The 15,474-nt window shown below is 46.9% G+C and overlaps 1 protein-coding gene across 10 annotated transcripts in view; it reads left to right on the forward strand.

Moving 5' to 3' along the window:
- Positions 1-2,892: 2,892 nt before the first annotated feature.
- The window catches only part of CHKA (choline kinase alpha), a 65,815-nt gene continuing 53,233 nt past the window's right edge, over positions 2,893-15,474 (forward strand). For 8 of the 10 annotated variants that reach the window (XR_008662448.1, XR_008662449.1, XR_008662450.1 and 5 more), the window contains exon 1: positions 2,893-3,388. Coding sequence is in view for 4 of the 10 variants with exons in the window: in XM_055309611.1 (XP_055165586.1) it covers positions 3,063-3,388 (326 nt within the window). In the remaining 6 variants the exon portion in view is untranslated. Of the gene's footprint in view, positions 3,389-3,765; positions 3,785-4,318; positions 4,407-15,474 lie in introns of those variants that run through there. The other 2 variants (XM_055309645.1, XM_055309642.1) reach the window with 2 other exon arrangements.

Genomic DNA, 15,474 nt, shown 5'->3' on the forward strand with positions numbered 1-15,474 from the left:
TGCCTGTCAGCCCCATTTTACAGCTGAGGAGACTGAGGCTCAGTTCAAAGACATGGTTAGTAAGTCCTGAGCCAGAATTTCATCTAGCCAACCAATATTTGAGTGTCCACAGACATCAGGGCTTGTCTGTCATGGGTTTGGAGAAAGATATTCAAGGTCCCAGCTTTCCTGGAGGCTCCATGTGTTGAGAAGATGGACAATACACAATAAACAAACAGGGATGAGGAGAGAGGCACTGGGTGGCCATGGTTGGACAGTGTTGCTATTCTAGATTGGAATAGGAGCCAGGCAGAGCTGTTTTCCTCACTATGCAGTGCTGCCAATGACTGGCCCATTGAAGGCCCTTGATAAATAATGTGGAAAATGAATCCTTCGTACCACCTTTGACCTGGCCACATTTAACTCCTGATACACCAACATGTAGGCTCAACATCTTTTTTTTTTTTTTTTTGAGTAAGCTCTACGTCCAGTGTGGGGCCTGAACTCGCCACCCCCAGATCTAGAGGCACATGCCCTATTTGACTAAGCCAGCTAGGTGCTCCATGGACCCAAATATCTTTTATAGCTTGGTCCAGGTGCTGGACGAACACTGAGGTTATTTCCAGCTTTCTCCAATTGCAGATGGTGAGGCAGTGGATGGTATGATGCATGGGGCTTTCCGCTCTGGATGACTTCTTGGGAGAAAGTCTTGAGAATGTGGTTGGCAGCTCAAAGGTCACGAACATATTTATCACTCTGGGTTTGTCCTTGTGGAGCCTGATAGGTCCGGTGCTTTTCCTGAGCACCTACTTGGTGCCAAGCCCCATCTTCATTATTCATCCTCATTGATTACTCTGGAAAGGGGACTGCCTGGAAAATGCCTTTTTCAACCTTTCAAAGCCTTGCTCAAACACCCCCTGGCAAGGCTTCCCTTACTTTTAGGGCAGAATTAGTCTTTTTTCATGTAAAACCTATTATTTTGGCATCATGATATGCCAAGCTTCCTCAGCCTCTGCCCTGGTGGTTTTGTCCCAGCACTAAGGGTGGGAGCTGAGTGGCCAAGCCAAGGATGAGCTTATTAGAGCTACATTCAGGATTTTGTTTGATTGTAGGGGAGGGAAGTTTTCTACCCTCTTGGAAGTAATACTCTTCACACAAAGGAGCCAGGATGCCCTGCGCTCACTTCTCATCTTAGCTAAGAGACCTCAGCTGAGGCATGCAGCTTCTGTAGGACTCAGTCTTCATATCTATAAATGGAAGTACCTTAAAAAGGCATCCTTTCCTTCCCACAGGGAACTGCCATCCCATAAAGGCGCCTGTGGGTTCTAACAGCCCAAACCAGCAGATGCCAGAGTTACTTCTAGTGCCCTTTCCTCCCTGCCAGGTTTCTGGCATTCCGGAGATTACTAGGTGGCTGCCAGGGGACAGTGGGACAAAAGGTCTGTCACCTGCGCAGGCCGGTGGACACAGCCCCACCTCCCTCCGAGTATTATTTTTAGACAAAGTCCTTGGCTACTTTATCTAAATGGCCTGACTGGAGACCTTGACTTCCCAGCTTTTCAAATATCCAATGGGACTCTCACCTTCCCTTCCACCCAAACGCCTAGGCTACTCCCAGGTCCTTGGCCCAGTGTTCCGGCCCCATCTCTACAGCTGTCTCATCAAAAGCCCCCTTTCATTAGGACGCTTTTTCTCAATCAGACCATTTTTCTTGGAGCAAGTTCAGCTAAGTACACGCTATCTAAAAAGAGATTTTCGGGCAGGCTGAAATCCCACACAGAAGCCATTTTCTGTAATCCAGGCGCTTAATTTCCTAAGCAGCCTGGGAAACCTCTTGTCCCAGCTCATGTCCCATAAACTAGGATCCATAATTTTTATGCTTATCTGTAACCCACTTGCAGAAAGGATCGGGGCGGGAGGGTCAAAGAGGAGTGAGGCACAGCGGCCCCAAGGCAAGGGGAGCAGGGCCGTCGTCCCCCTCCGCGGGCAAAGGTGCATTAGTCGCGGTCACGGGGCTGCCCCCTGCGCGGGGGCGGGCGGGCGGGGCGCGCCCACAAAGCCAGCAGCCCCGTGTCATTCACCTTTGGCCAGAGCCCCGCTGCGGGATGCCGCCCCGCCCGCCCCGAGCCTCGAGGCTCTGGCGTCCTCAGCACCAAGGACAGGGAAACTGAGGCTGCCGGAGACCTGGGAGGGCGGGGTGCCTTGAGCGGCCTCGAACCAATCGCCTCTGCCCCCTTTCGGACCTGGGCTTCTGACCAGGGGATAAGTCACTCCTCTGGCTTCTGGCTGGACGCAGCGTGGCCGCGAGGAGCTGAGCCGGCGCCGGGAAATGTTATAAAAACACACCCACGGAGCTGCAGGAGGAGGGGTCCTGCCCCAAGGTCGTGCGGAAAGAGGAGCCAGCTTCCAGGCACCAGCTTCCTGCTTGCCCCCGGCCAGGCCCCGGCCTCTGACGCCCTGGGGTCCCCAGGGGCCCAAGCACACTTTCGGCTCACAAATCCGAACCCCAGACCCCCGCTGAGGGGCCGCCCTCGCCCGGTCCCCGCACCGCTCCAGGGGCGCCCCGGCGCCTGGCTCGCTGCCCTCCAACCCCGAGACCCCCGGCGCCGGCTCGACGCCCCGCCCCCCGCCCCCCGCGCCGGCCCCGCCCCCCGCGCCGGCAGCGCCCAGGGCGGGGGGGCGGCACCGCAGCCAATAGGGAGGTGGCGTGGCGAGGGCGGCGGCGGTTGTGATGCGCCGGGCCGGCGGGCGCCAGCCAATCCGCGGCGAGCTCGAGGGCGGGCTGCGACGCGAGCGGCGCTCCTCGTGCGGCGGCGGTATAGGAGCGAGCGCCGCGGCGAGCAGGGCCAGCCGAGCGCCGCCAGCGCCGCCGCCGCCGCCCGCCGCCCGCCCCCTCCGCGCCGCCGCCCGCGCCCGCCCCCGCCCCGCGCGCCCGCAACCGCCGCGCCCGCTCCCGGCCGGCCGGTCGGAGAGCCGGAGAGCCGCCTCCGCGCCCGGCCTCCGTGAGGGGGGCGCCCGGCCGGACCCTGAGCCTCGCCCTCTCGCGCTGCGGCCGCCCGCGCCTCCTCAGCCGTCTGCCCGGCATGAAGACCAAGTTCTGCAACGGGGGCGAGGCGGAGCCCTCGCCGCTCGGGCTGCTGCTGAGCTGCGGCGGCGGCGGCGGCAACGCAGCCCCGGCGCCCGGCGTGGGGCAGCAGCGCGACGCCGCCAGCGACCGCGAGCCCAAGCAGCTGGGCGGCCCGCCGCCGCCGCCGCCGCCGCCGCCGCCGCTGCCGCTGCCCCCGCCGCCGCCGGCCGACGAGCAGCCCGACCCTCGGACGCGGCGCAGGGCCTATCTGTGGTGCAGGGAGTTCCTGCCCGGCGCCTGGCGGGGCCTTCTCGAGGACCAGTTCCACATCAGCGTCATCAGGTCGGTGGCGGTGCCCCGCCGGGGTGGGCGCCCGGGGCCCCCGCGGCCGGCCGCTCCCCGCCGCTACCGGGTCAGGTGATGCTGGCCGGGCGGGGGCGGGGCCTGCGGGCCGCGGGGGCGGGGCCTGCGGGCTGCGCGGTGGCTCCGGACCCGGTTCCCCGACCGCGGTCGGGGCCCCGCGGCGCCGCCAGGACCTTCCAGGAGACCGGCTGTTGGCGGTGGGGGGGGGGGGGTGCCGGGGACCGGTTTCGTGGGAAACGGCCAGCAGAACAATGCCGCAGAATCACAAAGTGCGTTTTGTCCCGAAGCCTAACATTTGCCTGGGAAGTCCCTTTGCGGTTGAGGGCCTTGAAAACGCGGACGGGTGTCGTGACTGACTTTCAAAAAAATCGCCTGGTAACTCCGCTTCTAGTTCCTCGAGTCCGTGGGTTTGCTTTTTCTCTCCGCTCTCAAGAGAGTCATTTATTAGTTAGTGTCCAGGGGGGTGATAGTGGTTCATCGGCGCCGACACTGTTCAGGCCCAGGGCTGTATTTGTGGTCAAAGTTTAGGAGGTGAGGCTCCAAGAATTATGAGCAAGGGAGAAGGAGTTTCCCTCCTTTTCCCCTCCCACTTTTTAAACTAAAAATGTTTAGTAGTAAATTTAAATGACAAAAAGAATATGTGTTCTGTATTCAGACTTAACAGGAAAACAGACTCCCTTGGTTTCTGCTGCCATGAGATAACCATTTAACAGTTTGTGTGTGTCCTTCTGTTGAGACCTTTAAAAATGCATTTCTGTTTTTTTTTTTTTTTTTCTCTCTGCTGACTTTCTTTTAGCTGGTTGGCCAGGTTGAGCGTCCTATGTAGAAACTGGCTGGCTGCCACTGATAATCCCCAAATCCAGTTGTAGTCATTTGATTCCTTTTCAGTGCCCAGCCTTTGAGCAGAGCTGCCAGTGCGACACAATAACCAAGCTTCACTTCCTTGTGCCTGTGGCCTCTCTCACAGATTTGCTCATGGAGCAGTGAGAGTCAAAAGGTACGAATGAAAAACAGATGTTCACATAATCTCACAATTGCCTACTGACTTTTTGTTTTGTTTTGTTTTGATGAAACTCTCCAAAACGATCACATTTAGTTAGGCCTGAAAATTCCTCCGTGAAAAAGGCGATAGAGCTCATCAGAGGCCGTGTCAATTAGTCCGTAAGATGAAAAACCTAGAGGGGCTGGAGGTCAGTGGCTGTTTGCTTTTGTCAGAGCCTGAACTGCTAGGTCTCTGGTACCCCTCCTCCTGCTCTGGTGCCCTTGCCTGTTGCCTGTGAAGACGTTTGGACACCCTGGGATCCAGCCTTAAGACGTTTTTTTGTGGCTCCTTTTGGGGGACTGTCACTGGTCAGTTAAACCTTTGTGTTTTTTTCAAAACTGTCATTGTAAGAGCATTGAGGATGTGTTTTGTTTCTTTTCTCCAAGACTAAGTAGTCTTAGGAATGGTCTTGGAAGCTTCATTTTGGTTTGGTTTTAAAACAATGTATGGGATACACTGCCTCTTAGTTCTGTTTTCTGAAAGAGAATGTGGTTATGGAATCCATTTAATAAGGAGAAAAGAGGTGACTTAGGACACAGGAAGAGGGTAAGAGGTAAGGGGGTGATACCTAGCTTTTAAAAGCAAAAGAGGCAGTTGAGGGTGGGGAATAGGGTTGGTTGAAATCTGGTGAACCTCCATGGGCAGTGGCCTTTCCTGTGGCTCCAGCTATTAGGTGTTACTCTTGACGATCTTTCAGCTTTTGGCTGAGTGCTGGTCCCTCTGCAGCGCTTTATCAGACCTTACCACCTCATCTCAGTCCATCTGTCCCACATTTAACCCTATTACTCCTTCCCACCCTGGAATATGGTTTTGCTGCTTTCTGTTTTGGGTTGGTAACAGCAGCTGGCCAGAACCCCAGGACCACTGCCACCTTTGCACTCCCCCAGAAGCCCCTCCTCTACCTGCAGTGGCAGGTGAGATCACGTGAGCTGCTTCTGCATCCAAACCTGCTGTCTTCTTTCTGTGCTGTTTCTGAGTCCAGGAGTTCAGGTCCGTGTCCTTGCTTAGACCTGGCACAGGAGGCGCCTTTGGATGTCCTTGTGCTTTGGGCTCCCTCCTCGAGTTCTGCGTCCCCTTGCTAGGTATTTCTCAAATATTGTTACTCTTTGTTTCAAAGTTTATGTGGCTTCCTGTGGCTGGGGAATAAAATCCAGACTTGTTTGCATGCTTTAAACTTGGGCCCCAGCCTCCCTTTCTAGAGTGGTTCCTTTTTGTTGCTATTGTTTGAAAATTGCTTTTTCCCTCTTACCAGAAGCGAGCAGCAATGAGCTCCTTACACGAGCAGCAATGAGCTCCTTACACGGGACCCTGCGTTTCCTGAATGAGCTTTGTGCTTTCATTTCTAGGCCTTTCTTTGCTCTTATACTTGGCTTGGCAGCCTGGTGTGTCTGCTTTTAAACTTCCTCCTTCAAGGCCTAGCTTAAGGAGAAACAGAATTAATTTCTTTATTTATGTCTTTTCTGTAGCACTTCATAACCATACGCAGCTTCACAGCAATAGTAGCTACCACATTTCTGTGTTTATTCTTTGCCATTTCTGTTGGGTTGAATTCCTAGAGGGCTTTTTCTTTTTCTTTTTCTTTTTCTTTTTCTTTTTCTTTTTCTTTTTCTTTTTCTTTTCTTTTCTTTTCTTTTCTTTTCTTTTCTTTCTTTCTTTCTTTTTTTTTTTTTTTTTTTTTTTTTTTTAGAGGGCTGTTTCTATTCCTCTCTATCTCTAGCAATGGAATTGTGCCTGACTCCTGGTGGGCACTGAATTTTAAATTGACCTCTTTGCTATCCTCTTATCTGTAATGACAGGGGTCTTTTTAACCAGACTATTGTTTGCTTGAGTCCCTGTAGCTAGGAGTGTTATAGGGAAAGATAAGAATTATCACATTAGGGCACCTGGGTGGCTCCTTGGTTAATTGCCCAGCTCTTGCTTTTGGCTCATGATCTTAGGGTTGGATCATGATCTTAGGGTTGTAAGATCGAGCCCCGCATGGGGCTCTGTGCTGGGTGTGGAATCTGCTAAAGATCTACCTCAACCCTGACCCTCCTCACGCTTGCTCTCTCTCTCAAAAAAAAAAAAAAAAAAGGAATTATTGTAACATAAACATCGTCATTAATAAACTGACCACTTGAAAGTTTTGTCCATGCCTGCCATCACAGCTGTTCTCTAGCTTCTGTTCAAGCTTATCAAGTCAAAGGTTTGTTACCATTCTCACTGATGATTGGTAAAAGTCACAATCAGTTGTGAAATGAAATTGCAGATCTTTTAAGATTTCATGAAGTTTGATGGAAAAAACGTTTGAGAGCTTTTAAAGCCTCACACATACCTGTTGAGACATTACATCCCACGGACTGGCTAACAGTTGAAAACTGATAGAGAAGGTGATACCCTGAGATCTCCCAAGTAGAATAATTTAATTATCAAAAAACTGAGAGAAGTCCATGAAAATACTGTCCAAATCCCTAGACATATTTGCACAATAATGGAGTAAGGACCAGATAGGGAGTGAGTTGTAGTTTATGGTGTTATCAATAAGTTTTTTGATAAAAGTACGCCAAAATTCCCTACTTAGTTTCCTTCTTATGTATACAGTTACATTTATAACCTAAATTATGTTATGTATAACTTTTAGTTTCATTTCTCAAGATGAAGTTTCATTTACATTTTGTTTTTACTATTTACTGTGAAAATTTGGTCCCTCACGTGGCCTTACTTTTTTATTTTTTTTAAAGATTTTATTTATTTATTCATGAGAGACAGAAAGAGAGAGAGAGAGAGGCAGAGACACAGGCAGAGGGAGAAGCAGGCTCCATGCAGGGAGCCCAATATGGGACTCGATCCCGGGTCTCCAGGATCACACCCTGGGCTGAAGGTGGCACTAAACCACTGAGCCACCCGGTTGTTTTTTTTTTTAAATATTTTATTTATTTATTTATTCATGAGAGTCACACAGAGGCAGAGACGCAGACAGAGGGAGAAGCAGGCTCCTCGCAGGGAGCCTGATATGGGACTCAATCCCTAGACTGGGATCATGCCCTGAGCCGAAGGCAGATCGCTGAGCCACCCAGGCATCCAAAAGTGGCCTTACTTTTTAAAAAAATTAATAAATTTGGGGTGCCTGCCTGGCTCAGTCCATGGAGCATGTGACTCTTGATCTCAGGGTCATATATTCAAGACCCACTTTGGGTTTAGAGCTTATTTAGAAAAAAATTAATGAACTTTTTAAAAATTAATTAATTATCTATCTATATATCTATCTATCTATGAGAGACCCAGAGAGAGAGAGAGAGAGAGAGGGGCAGAGACACAGGCAGAGGGAGAAGCAGGCTCCATGCAGGGACCCGGATGTGGGACTCGATCACAGGACTCCAGGATCACGCCCTGGGCTGAAGGCAGGTGCTAAACCACTGAGCCACCCAGGCGTCCCAGAACTTAACTTTTCTAGAGCAGTTTTATTTTATTATTATTATTTTTTTAGAGCAGTTTTAGATTCACAGCCAAATTGCAGAAAGTACAGAGTTCCCATATATCCTGTGTCCCCTGTCATCCCACCGGAGTGGTACATTGGTTACAGTTGATGAACCTACACTGATGTCATTATCATTCAGAGTCCCTAATTTACACTGAGGTTCACTCAGCGTTATACATTCAGTGGGTTTGGACAAATGTATGTCATGTATCTACCATTGTAGCATCCTGTAGAGTAGCTTCACTGCCCTAAAGATCCTCTGTCCTCTGCCTGTCCCTCTCTCCTCCCAACCCTTTTTCTCAAATGTTCTTTGATTTGAAGCATAAAGTATGTAGCCTTCATATTGGCTTCTTTCCTTATCAGTATGCATTTAAAAGTCTCCATGTCTTTTCATGGCTTACCATATCATGATCGTATATTTCATTTTAATACTGAATAATATTTCATCACCCAGATGTACCACAGTTTATTCATTTACCTACTGAAGGACATCTTGGTAGCTTCCAAGTTTGGCAGTTATGAATAAAGGTGTTGTAAAAAAAAAAAGGTGTTGTAAATATCCACGTGCAGCTTTTTGTGTTGATGCAAGTTTTCAACTCTTTGAGTAAATACGAAGTTGTGCAATTGCTGTATTGTGTGGTAAGAGCATGTTTTGTTTTGTAAGAAATGACCAGTCTCTCTTCCAGAGTGGTTGTGCCATCTTGCATTCCCATCAGCACTGAGCGAGAGCTCCTGGTGCTCCACACCTTCCCCAGCATTTGGCATCAGCGTTCTAGATTTGGGCCACTCTGATAGATGTGCACTGGTATCTTGTTGTTTTGGGTTTTTTTTTTTTTTTTTTTTTAGATTTATTTATTTAACAGAGTTAGGGAGCACAAGCATGTGGAGCAGCAGAGGTAGAGGGAGATACAAACTCCCCGCTGATCAGGGAGCCTGACGTGGGGCTCCATCCCATCCCAGGACCCTGGGATCATGAACCTGAGCTGAAGGCAGATACTTAACCGACTGAGCCATCCAGGCGCCCATGGCATCTTGTTTTAATTTGCAATTCCCTAATGGCATATGACATGGGGAATCTTTTTATCTGCTTATGTGCCTTCTGTATATCTTTTTTTTTTTCCTGTATATCTTCTTTGGTGAGGTTTGTGTTTAGGTTTTTTTTGCTCATTTTTATGTTATTTATTTTTATTTTTTAAAAGATTTTATTTATTCCTGAGACACACACACACAGAGGCAGAGACACAGGCAGAGGGAGAAGGAGGCTCCATGCAGGGAGCCCAACGTGGGACTCAATCCTGGGTCGCCAGGCTCACGCCCTGGGCTGAAGGCAGTGCTAAACTGCTGAGCCACCCAGGCTGCCCATTTTGCCCATTTTTTAAATCGAGTTGCCTATTTTTTTATTGTTGCATTTTAAGAGGTCTTTGTATCTTTTAGCTAATAGTCCTTTATCCAGTGTGTCTTTTGCAGATATTTTCTTCCAGTTTGTGATTGTCATCTTATTTTCTTGAATAGTGTCTTTGTGGAATTTTAAGTTTTAATGAATTCCAGGGGCCCCTGGAACTCCGTTGGTTAAGCATCTACCTTCGGCTCAGGTGGGGATTTCAGGGTCCGGAGATCCAACCCTGAGTCTAGTTCCCTGCTCAGTGGGGAGCCTGCTTCTTCCTCTCCCACTACCCCTACTTGTGTGCTCATGCTCTTTGTTGAATAAATAAATAAAATCTTAAAAAAAATAAATTTTAATGAATTCCACCTTATCAATCATTTCTTTCATGGATTGTGCCTTTGGTGTTGTATGTAAAATGTAATCACCATGAGCAAGGCTGTTTATTTATTTATTTGTTTATTTATTTTAAGGTTTTATTTATTTATCCATGAGAGACACACAGAGAGAGAGGCAGGGACACAGGCAGAGGGAGAAGCAGGCTCCATGCAGGGACCCTGATGCGGGACTCGATTTTGGATCTCTAGGATCACACCCTGGGCGGAAGGCGGCGCTAAACTGCTGAACCAACTGGGCTGCCCGAGCAAGGCTGTTTAGATGATAGTGTGGTTTGTAGTTTTGCATTTTATGTTTAGGTCTAGGATCCATTTTGTGTTAACTTTTGTAAAGGATGTAAGGTTTGTGTCTAGATTTCTTTTCTTTTCCCTTTTCTTTTCTAGATTTATTTATTCGTTAGAGACACACAGAGAGAGAGAGGCAGAGACATAGGCAGAGGGAGAAGCAGGCTTCTCACAGGGACCCTGATGTGGGACTCGATCCTGGATCCTGGGATCACGCTCCGAGCCAAAGGCAGATGCTCAACCGCTGAGCCACCCAGGTGTCCTTTTTCTTTTCTTTTCTTTTCTTTTCTTTTCTTTTCTTTTCTTTTCTTTTCTTTTCTTTTCTTTTCTTTCTTTCTTTTCTTTCTTTTCTTTTCTTTCTTTTCTTTTTTCCTCTCCTCTCCTCTCCTCTCCTTTTCTTTTCTTTTCTTTCTTTTCTTTTCTTTTTTCTTCTCCTCTCCTCTCCTCTTCTTTTCTTTTCTTTTTTTTCTTTTCTTCTTCTTTCTCTCCATACCCAGTGTGGAGCCCAATGCAGAACTTGAACTCATAACCCTGAGATCAACGCCTGAGCTGCAATCAAAAGTTGGACACTTAACCGACTGAGCCACCCAGGTGCCCTTAGATTTCATTTTTTTTTTTTTTTAAGAATTTTTTTTTTTTTTTTTTTTTATTTATGATAGTCACAGAGAGAGAGAGAGGGAGGCAGAGACACAGGCAGAGGGAGAAGCAGGCTCCATGCACCGGGAGCCTGATGTGGGATTCAATCCCGGGTCTGCAGGATTGTGCCCTGGGCCAAAGGCAGGCGCCAAACCACTGCGCCACCCAGGGTTCCCTAGATTTCATTTTTTAATTGTGAATGTCTAGTTGTTCCAGCACCATTTGTTAAGACTGTCCCTTCTCTATTGAATTGCCTTTGCTCTTTGTCAAGATCAGTGGACTGTATTTATGTGGATCTATTTCTGGGCTCTGTACTCTGTTCCATCGATCTGTTTGCTATTCTTTTGCCAGCACCACATTGTCCTAATTACTGTAGCTTTGTAGTAAGTCTTGAAGTCACGTAGTGTTAGTCCTGTGACTGTTCAGCTTGCTTGCTTGCTTGCTTGCTTGCTTATTTATTTATTTATTTATTTATTTATTTATTTATTTATTTATTTTTGTTCTGCTCCTTTGATACTGATTTGGCTACTCTGGGTGTTTTGCATCTCCAGATAAACTAGAATTAGTTTGTCAATATTGAGAAAACATTTTGGTGGAATTTTTATTGGAATTGCATTGGAGCTATACATCAAGTAAGGAAGAACTAGCATCTTGGCAGTATACTGAGTCCTCCTATCCATGGACATGGAATATCTTTCCATTTTATTTATTCTTTGATATCTTTTTTTTTAAAGATTTTATTTTTACTTATTTATTTATGAGAGACAGAGAGAGAGAGAGAGAGAGAGGCAGAGACACAGGCAGAGGGAGAAGCAGGCTCCATACAGGGAGCCCGACATGGGACTTGATCCCAGGTCTCCAGGATCACGCCCTGGGCCAAAGGTGGCACCAAACCGCTGGGCCACCGGGGCTGCCCCTATTCTTTGATATCTTTAAAAAGAGTTTTGTATTTTTCCTTCTATAGATCTTGTACATATTTTGTTACGTTTATACCTAAATGTTTAATTTTTTTGGTTGCTGATGTACATGATAATATGCTTTTTTTTATAATATGCTTTTAATTTTAAGTTCTACTTATTCATTGCTGGCATATGGGACAGTGATGGACTTTTTTTTTTTTTTTTTTTTTAAAGAGAGGATGGCCAGGGACAGAGGGAAAGGGAGAGACAAAATCTTAAGCAGACCCAATGCCCACCCAGTACGGAGCATTGGGACTCAGTCTCACAACCCAGAGATCATGACCTGGGTCAAAATCAGAAGTCTGACAGTTAACTGACTGAGCCACCCTGATGCTCAGACTTTTGTATCCTGTAACCTTGCTATAATTCTGTTAGTTTCAGGATTTTATTTTCAGGCTAGTCTCTTGGCTTGCCCAGCTAATGATGCCCATGTTCTCCTTCTGGGTTTACCTATAGTGGACCCTTTCATTATCTCACTGTCCTCTATCAGCTGGTGGAAAATCTTGTCCTGTCCTTGCACAGCCCTTGTCTTTAGCTTTTCACAAGTCTGTTTTGCATCTACAATTAGGTTGTACTCTCCATGTCTTTCATATTTATGTATGTATGTAAAGAAGCTCTACACTCTATGTAGAGCTTGAACTCACACACCCTGAGATCAAGAGTTTCATGCTTGGCGTGCCTGGGTGGCTCAGTTGGTTAAGTGTCCGACTCTTGGTTTTGGCTCAAGTTGTGATCTTGAGGTCATGGGATCAAGGCCCATGTTGGGCTCCATACTCAGTTCAGGATCTGCTTAGGATTCTCTCCCTCTCCCTCTCCCCTCATGTGCATTCTCTCTCTCTCAAGTAAAATGAATAGGGGTGCCTGGTGGCTCTCTTTGCCTTCAGCTCAGGTCATGATCCTGGGGTCTTGGGATTGAGACCTCTTGCTCAACGGGGAGCCTGCTTCTCCCTCTCCCTCTCCCCCTCCCCCGTTTGTGCTCTCTCATGCTGTCTGTCAAATACATACATACATACATACATACATACATACATACATATCTTTAGGGAAAAAAAGTAAAATGAATAAACAAAATCTTTACCAAAAAAAATAATTGCATGCTCTACCGATTGAGCCAGCCAGGTGCCTCTCCATGGCTTTCATTACATATTTATACATCTCACTGTGGCCAGTACTCTTTCTGTTGAGCATAGCCTAGGAACTGATGATGAAACAGTTAAAAAAAAAAAAAAAAGGCCTAGGAGGTCCATGTGAGCTGGGAGATGGAGAAAGTGGCAGTACCCCTGAACTCTGAAAGATGGAAGAGCCTCTTAGGTGAGAGCAGACAGAGGCATGCTACATTCCAAGGGTGCTAAGAATAGTGACTTGAAATGGGTATTTTAGGAACCCTTTCTGAGGGACATTTGGTAATGTCTGGACACATTTTTTATTGTCGCAATTGGTGGTGGCACTCCTGGCATCTAGTGGGTGGAGGAAAGGGGTACTGCTGACCATCCTACAGTACAAAGGGCAGTCCTTACTCTTCCTCCAAAAAGAATTCTTGGACCCAATGTGTTAAAAGTGCAGAGCTTGAGCAGCCCTTGGAATAGAGCACTTAAGACCAGCTTTTCTCTTTAATCTGTCTGGCATACTGTTACCGATGAACTTTTGCTGATGAGCAGCTGACATTACCTCATGATTGTCACAGAAATCCCTATTAGATACTACTACACTGTTTTATGGTGAGAAGACAGGCTTAAAAGACATCGAGTAACTTGCCCAAGGCCACACAGCTGTCTGTGGGAGCCAGCAGTTCACCAAGGTCAAAAGCTGTTCTCTTAACACTGCCTCCAGGCTTGGGGTTAAGGCAGCTATTCTTCATTTCCACACACTGATGCTGTCATTTCACTGAAGTTTATTTTTGTTTTTGGTTTTTGTTTTTCACCTGAGTCATGGTTGTTTCAAAATGAGTTTTAGATGGCTAGAAGAAATTTTACAAAAATCCCTCTTGCCCCCTTATTTTATTTGCACTCCAAATTCATTGGCTGTTTTGGTATTACCACTGTCTGATTTTCCGCGTATCTTGTCCTTTACACTTGCGGATCATTTTCCAGCTGAGATACTAGTTATGTTTGAATTTTTTTCCCCTAGTCATTTGACTTTTAGAAAAAGTGAAATTTTGAGGGGATCAGGCTGTAAGCATCTAGGAGACGAGTCCTGTGTGTATTGGACTTGATGCCATGTTACATGTGGGCAGTTTGCAGAAGTTTCAGTGGCTTTTTTGCTTTTCAGTAAAATACAGTTGACTAGGTGTGGACCAGATAGCCTCCCCCCACCCACCCACCCCCTTTTTTTTAAAAAAGATTTTATTTATTTATTTGACAGAGTGAACAAGCATGCAGGGGAAGAGATAGGCAGAGAGAGAGAGAAGCAGGCTCTCCATGGAGCAGGGAGCCCATTGCAGGGCTTGGTCCCAGGACCGTGGGATCATGACCTGAGCCAAAGGCAGATGCTCAAGCAGCTGAGCCACCCAGGCATCCCAATGACCTCCCATCTTAATTTAGCAGACGAAAATCTTTCGTTAAAGGTTTCTCTAGAGCAGATAGGTCCTGTGGTTTATCATTCTCTGAGCATTGAGCTGATTGCACCTAGATATGGGTCCTTTTCCAACTGATTAAAAATACATAGATGTTTTTGATGGATGAATGGATAAGCAAAATGGCACATTTACATGGACTGTTATTTAACCATAAAAAAGGAAATTCTGACACCTGCTATAGCATGGATGAACCTTGAGGACTAAATGCAAAATAAAATAATCGCAAGTCACAAAAAGACACACTGTATAATTTGATTTCTCTGAGATCTCTAGTGCAGTCAGATGCATAGAGATAAAGTTGATGGGGGTGGCCAGGGGCTGGGATGGGGGGTAAAGTGCAGAGTTAGTGCATTAATGGGCACAGTTTCAGTTTTGCAAGATAAAAAGAGTTCTGGAGATGGATGGTGGTGATGCTTGTAAAACAGTGTGAATGTACTTAATGCCAGTGGATATACTTTTTTTAAAAAAAGATTTTATTTATTTATTCATGAGAGACAGAGGCAGAGATATAGGCAGAGGGAGAAGCAGGCTCCCTGTGGGGATCCCAATATGGGACTCTATCCCAGGACCCCGGGATCTCGACCTGAGCCAAAGGCAGACAGATGCTCAACCACTGAGCCACCCAAATGTCTGCTCCTGAATGTACTTCATGCCGCTAAACAGTGTGAATGTACTTACTGCTAATGTTGTATATTTCACCACAATTTAAAAACTGGAAAAAGATAGGGGTGCCTGGCTGGCTCAATTGGTGGAACATGTGACTCTCGATCTCAGGATCCTGAGTTCAAGCCCCACATTGTGTAGAGATTACTAAAAAGGGGGGCACCTGGGTGGCTTATTCGGTTAAGCATCTGCCTTTGGCTCAGGTCCTGATCCCTGCCGTGAGCTCCCTTCTCTGCAGGGAGACTGCTTCTCCCTCTCCCTCTGCTGCTCCCCCTGCTTGTGCTCTCTTTGTCAAATAAGTAAATAAATCTTAAAAAAAGAGAGAGATTACAAAAAAAAATTAGAAAGTGTTGAAAATTTGGGAAAAAATACATGTAGACGTTTGACATTAAGAATGTCCTATTTTAGGACACCTGGGTGGCTCACCAGTTGAGTATCTGCCTTCTGCTTCAGCATTATCCTAGAGTCCTGGGATTGAGTCCCACATCAGGCTCCCCACAAGGAGCCTGCTTCTTCTTCTGCCTATGTCTCTGCCTCTCTCTGTGTCTCTTGTGAATAAATAAATAAAATTTAAAAAAAAAAGAATGTCCTATTTCAAGACTTTGGACATTCTGCTAACTTATATTACTATAGCATGAATTTTTCCTGCTTAGAACGCTGTGGAATAAAATA

Source organism: Nyctereutes procyonoides, unplaced genomic scaffold (genome assembly GCF_905146905.1).
Source record: "Nyctereutes procyonoides isolate TBG_1078 unplaced genomic scaffold, NYPRO_anot_genome, whole genome shotgun sequence".
Classification (NCBI taxonomy): Eukaryota; Metazoa; Chordata; class Mammalia; order Carnivora; family Canidae; genus Nyctereutes; species Nyctereutes procyonoides.